This window comes from Lethenteron reissneri, chromosome 21 (assembly GCF_015708825.2).
Source record: "Lethenteron reissneri isolate LAM-NWPU_2019-01 chromosome 21, ASM1570882v1, whole genome shotgun sequence".
NCBI classification, from domain to species: domain Eukaryota; kingdom Metazoa; phylum Chordata; class Hyperoartia; order Petromyzontiformes; family Petromyzontidae; genus Lethenteron; species Lethenteron reissneri.
In genome coordinates, this window is record NC_083799.1 from 14,698,749 (window position 1) to 14,713,038 (window position 14,290).

General features: G+C 50.3%; 1 protein-coding gene across 1 annotated transcript in view; it reads right to left on the reverse strand.

Moving 5' to 3' along the window:
- Nucleotides 1-12,093, reverse strand: part of LOC133345290 (kinesin heavy chain-like) — a 31,084-nt gene extending 18,991 nt beyond the window's left edge. The window contains 10 exon segments of the mRNA XM_061555923.1: nucleotides 1,151-1,299; nucleotides 1,775-1,879; nucleotides 2,829-2,953; nucleotides 5,912-5,999; nucleotides 7,171-7,226; nucleotides 7,396-7,444; nucleotides 7,557-7,661; nucleotides 8,910-8,983; nucleotides 9,362-9,449; nucleotides 11,250-12,093. Of these exon segments, the coding sequence (XP_061411907.1) occupies nucleotides 1,151-1,299; nucleotides 1,775-1,879; nucleotides 2,829-2,953; nucleotides 5,912-5,999; nucleotides 7,171-7,226; nucleotides 7,396-7,444; nucleotides 7,557-7,661; nucleotides 8,910-8,983; nucleotides 9,362-9,449; nucleotides 11,250-11,375 (965 nt within the window). The 5' untranslated portion in view covers nucleotides 11,376-12,093.
- Nucleotides 12,094-14,290: the final 2,197 nt, after the last annotated feature.

Below are 14,290 nucleotides of genomic sequence, written 5' to 3' on the forward strand. Positions count from 1 at the left end.
CCATTGCTTGTTTATTAATTAACCTCCCAATGTAACCTCTCATTGTTTACTGCCGGTTGAAAGGGAGGCTCCATTTATTTTATGGGAATATTACTTACTTGTTGCGGGTGGTTAATTTAACTATTATGGCCGCGCAAAAAAGTCCGCGCATTTAAACGACCGCAGGGAGGAGTGGTGGGAGGAGGAGGACACGTAACGTTCCAGTAGGCCCAGAGTGTGATTTACGACCCCATGAGCAGCCTCGCTGAGTAGGTGATGGGTTCACCACCGCACTGGCATCACGGTGACAAAGAACGCGTTGCTCCCGTGGAGATTACGAAGCTGTCTCAAACAAGTTCGGTCGAGCATCGTCGTCACAAATTTCTACACAAACATGTGGAATTAAAAATAGAATTAAAAAAAATGTCAATGCTCATTTCCATGGATTGCCCTTGAGGCTGTAGTGGGAATCTGAATTCTTCATGGCGTCCATTAGATGACCACCGCCCACTTCCTACAAACTGGTACTTAGTTTAGGATGGACTGAGTCGGGCCCCAACTGCAATCTTGACAGACGCTAACTTCCGAGATCTTTCCGTTAAGTGCGCGACTGACGTGAGTGCAACCATGTCGTGATGGTTAACCGAAAGTCTATTGAATTCGATTCGACTTTTTTTTTTATATCAAGAAAAACTCTGGTCAGCGTGGACGAGCAGACGAAGTGCCCTCTTGATCACCCTCTCCTGGGCTCCCTCTGGTGTAGGAGGCCCTTCCGCCCATTAACAGTGAAAGGACTGCCCATGTACTTTGTTGTTTTATCCACCGGTCATCCTCGCGGCGGCAGCAGCGGATTTTGGCCGCTAGCCATCGAACAAAGACGGTCGCCGCGTCGCGCGATTTCAGGTGCGCTTCTACTGCGGCCGCCTGGAACGTTCTACCTTCCGATAATAATAGGAAGTTGCCGAAGAAGTTCAACACACACACACACACACGTACATAACATTCACACAGTCTGTACACATCGTGGAGTAAAACACCACTCCGGAAGCACCCGATCTGAGCAACCACAGGGCCAACGCACCAGACACACGGGGGTGGCTGCTCGACCAACGAAGCACGAGACCACCACCAACCCCCCCCATCCCCCCCCGACGCTCGCGCCGCTCCCTACCGCTGGCCGAAGAGCAGCGTGGACTTGGTCTCGGCCTCGTTGTAGATGGACGGGGAGCAACAGATGATGACGGTGGTGCGACAGTTTCCGCCGAGCGAGTCCTGCAGGATGCGGGTCATCTTGCTGTCGCGGTAGGGCACGTGCGTCCTCTGCACGCGGCAAGACAACGCAGACCGCCGGCCGAGCCTCAGCGACGTCGGGACTTCCCGCCGAGCGGCGGTAGCGAGACACGGTTGAGTGACGCGTCTTTCTCGGTGGCCGAAACGAAGACATTATAAAGGTCGCACTCGTTTACACGCAAACAGCTCGCCGCACAAGCAAACCACGATGCCTCGCCGATCCCGTCAAGGAACATAAACCGTCATCGCGTGAGCTCCGATCGTCCTCGCAGCAGTTGCAGCGGCCTTTGGCTCGCCATCGAACAAAGACGGTCAACCGCATCGCGCGCTTTTAGACGCGCTTCTGCGTCCGTCTGGAACGCTCTTCTTTCCAACACTTAGGAAGCCACTGGAGCTCAAGAAAAAACCACACAGCAAGCTCTCGTGCGATTTTCACACGGGTCAAATAAATCGCGAACGGCCGCAGCACCGCGATCCCGGAACGAACACGATCGCGGACACGTACGGTGCCTTCGGCCAGGGCGGCGATGACGTTGCCCAGAGCCGACAGCGACTTGTTGATGTTCTTGGCCTCATCCAGCACGGAGCCCTCAGCCCCAGTCTTGCTCACCTGCAACAAGGAAGCCCACGCACGCCACTGTGACGATTCACGCGTGCGACCGCAGCCTGCCAGGTCCCTAACAGGTTCACGCACGGCTCTCCACTGCTGGATGAGGGCCTACACCACGCCGTTTCGGTCGGTCGTGGGGGTTATCTGACCGTACTTTGCCACGCCGGTTTAGCGGGGGTTCAGCGAAGGCAGCGAGCAGAGATGTGAGAGCGCAAAAGTAAAGTGGAAAACAATGGATTTTTCCCCCCCTAAAACTACCATCTGCTGCCCACAATTTACCTCCAGTTGCATGGACTATTTTTCCGAACAGTACAAATTGTGTCCCAGCGGGATTGCGCTGGGGTGGGAACGACGTCAGTGTCAATGCAAACAAAACATTATCCCACAATGACTTTGGGAAGTCAGTGCTTTCACCGTGTGCATTCGTGGAACATGCCTGGGAGGCCAGCGGATCAATTCAATGTGCGGGTGGCACTCCCTCAAAAGGTGAGGCGTGGCCAGAAAACTGCGGTGCAGCAACTGGGTTACCGGTCCGTCTGCATTGACATGCGAGTCCTACTCCATCACATAAACGAGTTGTTCCTGCCATCGCGTTTTTTGTTGTTGTCCTCCGATCAACTAAATCTCATCGAGGAACCGATCAAACACCCCCAAATGCAGGAACTTCCCGAAGAGAGAGAGAGAGAAAAGAAAAACCCCAACACAGCCTCAAGAATAGCTTGTGTTTTTTCCCTATGCAATGGACAATTCTCAGCAGGTTTGCTAACGAATAAATAAGCAACTCCGCGGCGCGTCCACAAGCGACGCATTCCGGCCGGAGGCCTCGGGACGTAAATCCGTATCGGGGGAGCGCCTGCTGTGGGGGGTCTTCGGCTTGCGGTCGACGCAAACATCTCACCCCCCCCAGCCCGCCCCGAGTCTCCCGCGGGGTTCCTCCCTGGCCACTGACCTTCTCGCTGCCAGCCAGGTCCACCAGGTAGAGCTTCCCGCTGAGCTTCTGCTCCGTCTCCACGTTCTCCTGCTTCACGTTGATCAGGAAGATGCTGTGGCTGCGTGAGCTGTGCTCGTTCATGTCTAGATTGGCGAATGATAAAATGAAGAGATGTGCAAAACAGCCCACCGCTCTCTCGCAATGGGACCCCGATCAGCGTGAGCATTCACAGCAATGTGCACGTGAGTATGTTGAACTTCTTTCGCACCGTACGTAGCCAACCGTGCTAATCGGCGGGGGAAGGACAAACTAAGCACAATTGACGATGGCTTCGTACATTTAGTATTTGCGTCAGTCTGACAGCGCAAGGCTCACACGGAGGCGCGATGATTCACACGTGAACGATGTCTGCCAGTAGGAGGCGATGATGCTACGTGGTTTCATCCATTTATGTAATTGGCGAGTAAATATTCAAATTTGGCAAATGCTGTTTCAAATAACTTCTGCAACGTCCGTGGTATTATACCTCTGCAGCAGTCGGCGAACAACGCTACCCGCCCAGCCACGTCGCTGCCATGTCCCACGGGGCATTTAGCCATTCAGTTGCGATGCATTTGACGAAGGAAAAGGTTTATTCGGACAAGATTTATCTGTCACATGAATCATTACCAGCATCCCCCCCCCATCAGCCTGTAGAGGTCCACTGCTGGACAAAGCCCCCCCCCTCCCCCCTCAGACGACACCACTCCCCCTGCGCCTCTGTTCGTCAACATCCAAAATTAGTCGGGCGAAGTTCCTCATCTCGTCCCTGCATCTGGTGAGTGGTCTGCCCCTCGCTCGCTCCCCGATGTGGTTTGTGGACTCGATGCATTATCTGCATCCACCCACTCCAGACGTGCCGTGTACACGTTTATTATTCCCAACGCTTTCCGTCCCATTGACCGCATTGTGTCTACCCTCTAATCCATTCATCGTGTCCCTATCCCTCATCGCGACGCCGAGTATAGATCTTCCCCGTGGCACGCTGCGGCTCTTCTCAGCTCGTGGAACATGCCAGCTGCTGTCAGAGACGATGTTTCTGAGGCATAAGTCATAACAGCATAGGACGCAACGCTTGCGTAGTCATTTGTTTTTTGACAAAGGAAACGGTGCACCGCACGGCACTGCTTTACTTTCCGAACGCAATCCATCCTGATGTCATTATTTATTTACTCTCTCGGGCATAGACGGTGGTGGGATTATATTATTTGGCCTAGACAAACGGATACGTTGATATTCTCGAAACAATGATCCGATTTCGTTTGGAATAAAGCAAAAGATGGGTCACGATTTATGATGACACCACATCCTGCCAAATGTAACATCCTGAAAACTTATTCAAACGCAGCGAGAGAATTACTTTGGTGGAACGGTATTGCCTTGGCACACAACCCTTTTTCCTTTTAATCTTATCTTCATAAAGTCTCACTATTGAAGCCAAGTTTTCGCACGTATATTATACATCTGATATATATTTTTTATCTGATATATATTCCGTAAATTCCTTGTCTTTTCATTATATTCAAGGCTGCCTCGGTATATATATATAGAGAGAGTAAAAATTTCACAATCAATACGGCGATGCACACAGTGATAGGTTTAAATTTGACATCTTCCGAATAAATCCTCTCAGTACATGGACGTGGTCTATTGTATGTGTTTATGTTGGACTTCATTCGCACCGTACGTAGCAAACCGTGCAAATCGGTGGACAACAAACTAAACATTGTCTCGTCTTCTAAATGAAACCTGTTTCTGTAGGGCGGTTAAAATCCGGTACTTTGGTTCACCTGTTCGTTTAAGTACTTGAGTGAACAAGTCAAATTTCCACGTGATGGGGTCGAGTCTCTCCATCGGACATCCATTGCTGACTTCCCTGCGCAAAGCGGTGCCTATTTTATCGGACCCGGAGGGATGATGATGGGCTGAGTCAACCGCCAACCAGGATTTGAACTCTGCGACCCTTCCGATTGCGAGCTGCTAGCTCTACCGCTGGGCCACCAGGCCCATGGTTGTGAACAGCCGATAACACATTTGACAACAGAGCCGCGGATTCGATAGCTTTTTCAATCGATGTTGTGCCCCCCCCCCTGCCCACTCCATGTTGAAGAGCGCAATTAGATAGCGTTGTTTCCCGAAAAATGCCACAATTTTATTTTTTATTTTTCTTGTAGCCATCGTTGTGTCCCGCTCCGTCCCTAACAACGAGACCAACAGCTTCGTCGTCCACGCCTGGGGTGCTTCGTCTCTCTCTGCGTGCGTGCAAAGCGCTATCAAGGTTTCCGAGCGCTCCTCTGCATCCGTGGCGCTCAGTGAACGAAGGGTCGTTGTGCTGTACCTCTACGCTGCCAACGTCTACACTGCTTGCCTGACCTTCACACGAACCTGCACTGGCTGGCTGTGGTGAAGTATGGTCAAATAATCCCCCACGACCCACGCGGAGTAGTGGGGAGGCCCTCATCCAGCAGTGAGTTAACAAAAGGGCACTACGTGTAAGTGCACGATATCAATCAACATACAGAGGGGCTCCCCTGCTTATAAACGAGTTAGGTTCCAGAGGTCCGTTCGTAAGTCGATTTATTCGTAAGGCCAACTTTACTCCTGTCGATTCCAAACACGTTGTACGACATGTACACCAAATACGAGGAATGGCTTTGAAAGTTCATCTTCTTGGTTCTTTCGGTAAAGTCACGTAGAAGGGAAGTAATAAAATAATAAAAATAAAAGATAATATTATTTTATTATTTCCCTTCTACGTGACTTTACCGAAAGAACCAAGAAGATGAATCCCTGCAGTCACGAAAGCTTTAAATCGAAATTTAGCTTTGAAAATTGTATAATCTCCTGTAGATGTAGACGCCACCATCGCCATCTATTGAGCGGCGGTTGAACTTAACGGCTCTCGGTCCGAACAAGCAAGTGGACATACGGAGACAGGTTTGTTCGTATCTCTGGAAGTTTGTAAGTCGAATGTTCATAAGCAAAGGAGTCCCTGTACCCCGATGTTATCCTTGAGAAACTGCGCGTAATTAATGACGGTGGGTTTCTGCGTGCAGACTCACTGGTCACAGCCACATGTCTATTGGCTTTGCCTTCATCAATCACGTCCATCACCTCCTCCGGGCTGGACACGAACCTCTCCGTGCACCCCTTGGGAAGGCGGAAAAGGATAAAAAAAAACAATTTCACGCGCAGCCACGCAGTTTTCATAAAGTAGAAATAAAATAGAACTAAAGTGCACGAGGGAGGGCTTCTTTGCGTGATCGTTGGGAGGCAGTTAGTTGGCAAAATTTCCCAACGCCAACGAAAATTTGCATAACGTTCCCATTGTTTCGTTTGAAATTTACAAGTGTGAATTCACAAGTTTGAATTTACAAGCGCCCTTTTAAAGGTTCGGCGGACGTGAAGGCCGGTACATTACGCCGTGTTCATGGAAACGTGCCGATGCTCTCCACATCCGTGAGAGCGAATGCTCTTGTTGCTGGAACACTGGGACAAGTGCAAATTCACGTTCCGGAGTTTTCCCCAAGAACCCCAGCTCCCTGCCGGAAAGAAAAAAAATACTCACCGAGGAATTGTTTAAACGTCCAAAAGTAAGGTGTTCGAGAAAAAAAAAAGTTCTGCCCTGAGATTCTTGAGAAGTAAATACGGATTATTACTATTATTCTTTTTTAATGGGCAATAACATTTTACATCTTGATTTTAGTTTTTTAAACAATACGCATACCTTCCATCTGATGTTGAGAACCATGCTGTAGTGATCATGATCGTGAACAAAATATCATCATCATCCGTGGTCATCCACTACTGGATGAAGGCCTTCACCAATCCGCCTCCATCTCCCATGACGCATCAATTCACAAAGCCCAAAATAGTATGCATGTTAAACTTGTACTTTGTCCAGTCGTAGTAATTGTTCGGAGTTAAAGAAAGCACTACATTAATGACAGGACAGTTGAGATTGCGCTACCGAGCATAACACGTATGCAATAGGTGAGTCAACAAGAACCAGCCGCATGGTCTCCTGTATGTACGTATGTTTGTTGAACTTATTTCGCACTGTATCTAGCCAACCGTGCTAATCTGAGGTGCTGTAGCGAGTACCAGCTCACACATTGAAGGCAATCCAGGTTGTGGAGGCATTTATTTTATCAAATGAATGAAAAATTATATATATAATTTATGTTGCCATCTGGCAGCGCGGCTTTAATTAAATGCCTTCCAAAAGCTTATGCTAAATCATCGGAAAAAAAAAAACACGTACACGCTCCTGGCAAGCCATGACCTTTACGTCATCGAGGAACAAGTTATGGTTACTCACCTTGACATACGGCACCCTGTTTTTATCTTCGTGCACCGACAAGTTCGTTTTTGAAACTGCAGGGGGTTTTTTGGGTGGGGGGAGGGGGAGCGGGTACAGTGAATAATTGAAGTCAAGCTTCAAAATAAAAAAAAAACTTTTCCCAACGTAAAAAAAAATCAAAAGTGCTCCGAAGGAATGCGTGCGTAGTGAAGATGTGATTGTTATAATAAAATAAAAACTCACCATCCAAAAGGTCCCTTATCTTGTCAAGGTATATTTCAAAGTATGAAACCTGCAATGTGAGCATTGAAATCCTATTGAATCATTCGTGCCAAGTGCACAGATAGGACACGATCATTAATGTGAAATTGCATCTCTCTGCGATGTCATCTGCCATTGTTTACCTTGATGTGGAATTCAAGATTTTCATCCATGGAGTAAATGTAGTGGAATATGTCTTTCACTATTCTTGGAATCACACCCATATGTTCTTGGTCATGCAGCACTCCCTAGAGATTGGCAGGTGACACATACATTTTATTCATGGCGGAATTATGCTTGTTACTGTAGGTACGATAATTGGTTCTTTACCCTTCTATCTGGCAACAAAACTCTCAGTTTTGTTGCCAGATAGAAGGGTAAAGAACCAATTATCATATTTTTACTGGCAAATGAGGTCCCCATAGTGTAGATGCTTGCCCCGAGCTCTCATACTCTGATGGTGCATTGTCCTTGAGTTGTGCGCCTTTTGGCGTCATCTGGTCCAACCCATATGAGACTAGGCTCGAAGGAAAGCTGTCTCGGGTGTGGACCAATCAACTTCAGGGGCAGTGCACATTATCAGAGTTATGTCTTTTGTTTGTATTTATGACTGCAGGTATTGCGGTCTATGCAAACATGACTCCTTGCAAAAAGGTGTCAGTTTTGTTGCCAGATAGAAGGGTAAAGAACCAATTATCATATTTTTACTGGCAAATGAGGTCCCCATACTGTAGGTACGGTCAAGTTCGTCTGTGCCATGGTGTGACAGATGGTGCGGTGGATGGTGGATTGGCCTTCATAAATCCTGTGCGTTTTGAAAGCGAAATTGAAAGCTAGCAGGGGTGCCGCGTTGGTGAGATGTTAACTATCTCGCCCGGCATACAGGAGGTCGTGGGTTCGATTCCACCTGTGACATGTATATTTGGAGTGTGCATGTTCTCCCAGTGGATTTTTCTGTAGGTGCTCCAGTTTTTCACTCCACATTTAGAATCATGTGCTTCGAGTATTTGCCTGCTATACATTTACACGTGATAAGCCACTTCGTTGAACTATCATTTGTGGCCAGGCCGCTTCTGAAAAAGAGCTATACAGCTCAGTGGGCCTTATTTAGTAAAATAAAATATTGTTTATAGTTTTAAATGTTTTTTTTTTAAGTTTACATTTATTGTTCCTTCTTTACTTGTGGCCTCGATACATATTTCCATTATTACCCATCAATCTGTGCTGTGTATTTCTCATTTGCACTGTAAAGCGTTCAGAGTTGCCGTTTCAATATTTAAGAGGCTCAGTAAATGCAACTCCTTACTTTAAAATGTTTTCAGACTTCATGGAAAAGACCCCCTTAGGATTTTTGTTGTGACATTCAGGACAAGATAATGAATTACCACGGTGTATGTTTCACTTTCATAATCAAATCAAACGTTGAAGGCTTGCCTTGACTGCTGCCCCTTAAGTGACATGTGTGTGTGTGTAACTAGGTCAGAGGAATAGCTTACCTCCATGGTATGTGTTTTACCAGAAGCAGTCTGCCCGTAAGCGAAAATTGTTCCATTATAACCTTCGAGAACATCTGTAAAATGCATGAAGCAATGTGTCATGAAGCATTCTAAGCGGAGCTTAGGGTCGTAACAACATCATCTCTAGATGAGAGTTTTCTTGGTGAAGGGGGGGGCGGACATGCGTGGTACAATAAAATCATAATTTAAATCAGTGGACTCTCCACCCCACGTGACTTGCCAAACCGGGTTTTTTTATGTGTGTGTGTGAAGTTCCTCCATCAGGTGTGGCTTATTAAACCAGGGGCAAGTTGCATGTGCAGCGACGAAGAACCGCCGAGTTCACGTGCTGACCGCATCTGACAGTGACGCCTGTTTCGTTGTGGCCAGGGGAATGGGCACAGCGACGTTTGCGAGTCAAGGCAGCGTCTTGTGGCACGGTCGCCGCTCACCTTTCGTAATCTGCCTGGCACAGGCGTTGTACACCTGCTCCTGCGTTGTCTCCGGGTGAAAGACGCCGTCGTAGACGTACGGTTTATTCTGAAACGCAGCGAGCGTCGCCCGCGGGCACAGCGTTAGCCAATAATGGGGAAAACGCACCGCCCCTTCGTAATTATCGAAATCACGCGGCCGGCTCGACGACACCGCACTCGCAAAGCTGCGGTGTGCGTCATCGAGGACACGGGGCCGACACCTGGGCGCTCCTCTCACCGGGTGGCCTCACTCGGTCGGCATGCGCTGGCACACGCAGACACTCAGCGACGTAAAAGGGTGGGGGGAGAGATTCTGATTGATAATTTTAAAAAAATGTGTCGTGAAACCCTCCTCCACCCGACACAGCCCATTAATAGAGTTGTCACGCGATGAACACACGTGGCCAACGTGTTACCGCTTCAGCTGGCACCGGTGTGTTGGAGAGCACTGCTCAGAAGCAGTAATCAAAGTGGCATTTTTTTGTTCACGTGACAACTGGATTAATTGGCTGCGTCAGGTGGTGGAGGGTGTACCACACAAACACACACTTTATTTACGTTATCTGACCCAAAAAGCTCTCCGCGAATCACATCGGTCGCGAAAGCCAAGTGTTACGTTTAAAGAAGATCCTCTCTAAATTCAGCTACCCAAACGATATTGGTAATGCCCATGCTGCAACAAGATGTGTTCTTCTCTTTTGAGACAAGCAGGAAGCGCAATTGCCACAGTGGCACAGCTGAAGCCGTGCCCATCATCGCTCACCCACACGATGGCATGGGGTTCTAAACACATCTAATGGGAATCTATCACATCCCATGGCAATCTCAACACATATCATGGGAATTGCAACACATCTCACGGGAATATCAAGACAACTCATCGGGAATTATCAACACATCTAATGGGAATTTCAAGACAACTCATCGGAATTTCAACACATCTAATGGGAATATCAAGACAACTCATGGGAATTTCAACACATCTCATTTGAATATCAACACATCCGATGGAGTTCTCAACACATCTCAATAGCAGCATCACTCCCAACACCACCAGCCAGGGCTGAGGGCAGGTGTGATGCAAAGTGAGTCCAATACATGTTCCTTTGTTGAACCAGGTGAGAACCCAAGGGACCGGGAGAGTCTCATTTTCAAGAGTGACCTGGCGACACCTGCAGCAGCAAGGCCTGAGCCTCTAGACACAGGAGCTTCTCAACCACCTCGTGCCCTCTACCAATTGCCCATGGTCGCCAATGTCCTCAACGCAATGTGAATGCCCCACATATGCTGCATACCAGCAGTCCATCGGGTGAATCAATAAGCATCGTGTCCCAGGTGAATGCCTTGCATTCCAGGAGAATACCCCATATACCTGCTTAATGCTCTTAACCCGTATCGCCCTGGGCACATACCCCACGTATGCCTTGTGACCCTCAGCTCGATTGCCCTATGTCTCAATGCTCGATACCTAACCTATTTCTGAAAAGCTCATTTCGCTATATTTACAACGACCCCGCGTCTAACCAACGCTCTTAACCCATAGCGCCCTGGGCACATATACCTCGGGGTCAATGCCTCAGCTGAGCCCCATGTCTGCCCATGCCACGTCTAAACATTCCCTTCCTTGCCCTCGTCCGCCAGGTGCATCGTGCCTCTGAGTCTCATTACGCACACGCCGTTCGAGCTGACGTTTGACGCACCCGTGGCTTTGTTGTGATGATTACCGGTGCCTGAACCCCCCCCCACCCCGATCAACCCGGGGCTCTCTGAGCGTTTGATTAGTTTGCTTCTACCCATCCCCATCGCTGGCGCTACTGCCACCTCCCATGCCCCCCCCCCCCCCGTTCCGCCTGGTGCCTCCTCTCACCGAGACGATGACGGTATCGTTGCCTTGAAACTTGGCGATGAACTTGTCTCCCCGCGCCTCCTCCGATTTGTTAATTGGCCGCACGCGGCACATCACCTTGATGTTGCACTCGGCAGGGTCCGCCATGGCGGGCAGGCTGACGACTGCCAAAAACTCACGGACCGTGGAGCAGCAGCAGCAGGAGCAGCAGCAGCAGCGGCAGCAGCAGCAGGAGCAGCGGCAGCAACAGCGGGCGCGGCTTTACAAGAGTCCTCAAGACGACAGCGCCCGGACGCATTTAAACTCCGCAAAGCCTCCTGGCGAGGGCGGGGAGGTGTCCACGTGGAGGCGGAACCACGTGGAGGCGGGACTCAACGTGCGAGTCACAAGCCAAGAGCAGCAGCAGCGACAGGTCTAATGCCCAGAGAGGGCAGGGCAAGCGCGCGCACGCACGCGCACGTGGGAGTTCAGGGCAGGTGCGGCACCCAAAATGGGTGCAGCAAAGCCCACAGGTGGGAGCAAAGGGAGGACACAAAGATCCCCCGTATAGCCTTGACAGACTGTTGGGGCAAGTGCTGTTAGCAAGCGCCTCTGAAGGCCGGCACGGTACGCCACGCCACGCCCGAACGCCTTTGTCTCCCCAGTTTGAATATTTACAGTACCACACCAGGTACTCGTTTTAGGCTGAGTAGACCTAGGGGAGGCCCGGGACCGATTCAGATAATCGTCACCGGTGTTGCCCGTGAGTGGGACTCGAACTCGGCTCGCTGGGTTGGGAGCGCAGCGCCCTAACCGCTACACCACCGCTCACCACCAGAGGGCACAACAACAAACCGCCATTCGCCACTCGCCACTCAGTGGCGGTGACGTCACCACGACGCTTGTGCCAGGCTATGTGCACGTTGAGGTCACGTGAAGTGTCAAACGTCCACTGGGAGGAGGTCACGGGGCAGACCCAGCAGGTGCCACGGGTCGACTGAGATGAGTGGCCGATGCACCACCTGTGCCCCCTACTGTGCCAACTTGCTGAGCTTTAGCCACCCGGCGCTCCGTTCGTTGTTGTGAGCGTCGCTCCTCCCCCCTCCGTTGTTGTTGGAGGGCGACTGCCTCCAACTGCCCAGTAGCGTCCTTCATGAGCCTCCTCGACAGAGGCCGATCTTGACACCGCTGGTACCAGTCATCGGCAAGTCCACTCAGCTCCACGTTCTCCTGTACATCACTCCATCTCTTCTCTAACCCGTGCCGCGCCCGTTTAGCCCCCTCGATCCGGCCGAACAAAAGCTGTTTAGGCATGCGGTGGCTGGGCATGCGGGCTATATGACCCAGTCAACGCTGCCTTGCCTGCCGGAGGAGCTCACCGATGGTAATTTGTCCAGATCTTTCAAGGATATGTGAGCTCCTCACACATTCCAACCTGGTTAAACCCAGGATAAATCGTAGTCAGGCCAGCCTAAATGTTTCTAACCGGCGAAGATGTTCCATTAGGGGGGTCCACGTTTTGCAAGCGTAGAGAAGGGAGAGATTGCCTGTGGCCACGAAGACCTGAAGCTTCGTGCGGAGCGACAGACCAGGTGGCTTCCACACAGCGTTACGCAACCGATGAAAAGATAATGCCCCTCGACTGATTCGGAGTGAGACATCTGCTGTCAAACCGGAGCCGGTCATGAGCACACTGCCCAGGTATGGGAAACTCCACTCTTTCCACAACTGCCCTATCACCAATTGGGAGTTGTGAGGGTGGAGTGTCCGATAGTCCAAAATACCCAGGCAGGTGCTTAGTTTTGGTGGGGCTGATGGTAAGTCCCCACCTCTTAGTCGCAAGCTCCAGGTTCAGCAGCAGCACCTCCAACTCCTCCTCTGAGTGAGCAGCAATTACCAGATCATCGGCATACTGTACATAACTTGGTTGAGCAATAGGGAGCCATCCCTTGACCGCACCCGGGCATCGATCAGCCTCCCATTGTTTCTCTACCAGATGGAAATTCCTCCGGTACAGCTATTGAAGGCTTCACGAACTACGTGGTCGAAATATATGTTAAATAATGTGGGAGCCAGAGGACATCTCTGTCGCACCCCAAAGTGAACAGGGAATGGCTGCGACTCCCAGCCACGTAGTTTTACCCGGGCCCGCTCACCATCATGAAGGTCCTTAATGATCGTGAGCAGCGGGTCAGCGACTCCAAAAGCACGAAGAACAACCCAGAGCCCAGGCTTACTGATGGTATCATAGGCCTTGACCAGGTCAATAAAGCAGAGATGTAGGTCTTGTTGGAATTCCCTACACCTCTGCTGTAGCAGACGGATAGAAAATATGGCATCTGTGCAGGACCGCCCTTTCCTGAAACCGCATTGGGGCTCCGCAAGCCTCTCCTCGGCATGCCTGGCAAGGCGATGTTGAATAATCCTTGCAAGGACCTTTCCCGGCACACTGAGGAGTGAGATGCCCCTGTAGTTGTTACAGTCTGTGCAGTCCCCCTTCTTTAAGAGGGGGACCATCAGGGCATCCTTCCAATCCTGTGGAACCCGTCTAGTGGTCCAGACTGTTGTTATGATGTAATGTAGGGCAGTCTGTGCAAACGCCACCCTCCCTCAGCATTTCGCTTGGGAGATCATCTCTGCCTGGTGCCTTTCCTGGTCTCAGGCTCTGGATCGCCTTCAGTACTTCCTCAACAGATGGCACCTCAGCCAGCCACTCACAGGGGGTGACTTCTTCCAATATTTGAGGCACCGCATCCTCAGCAGTCATCCCCACTTTATCCCACGATATTTTCCAAGCTGAGGGATTTCGCCTCCCCCAGGACCTCACAGAAATGCTCAGGAAATCTGCAAACCTGTTCCTGGGGGTCGGAGATTGGATCACCATTCTTTCCCCTAATGATGATAATAGGTGTGGCGCTGCAGGTTACTTATTTTATGGAATTAAATAGCCATTTGTGATCGCGGGCCACTGAGGCAAACTCCATCTCCGCAGCAATTTGCAACCACCACCCATCCTTGCAGCGACTCACGGCTCTCCGAACCTCCGAGCGAAGGCTGCGGTAAGCCTCCTCATTCTCTGACGT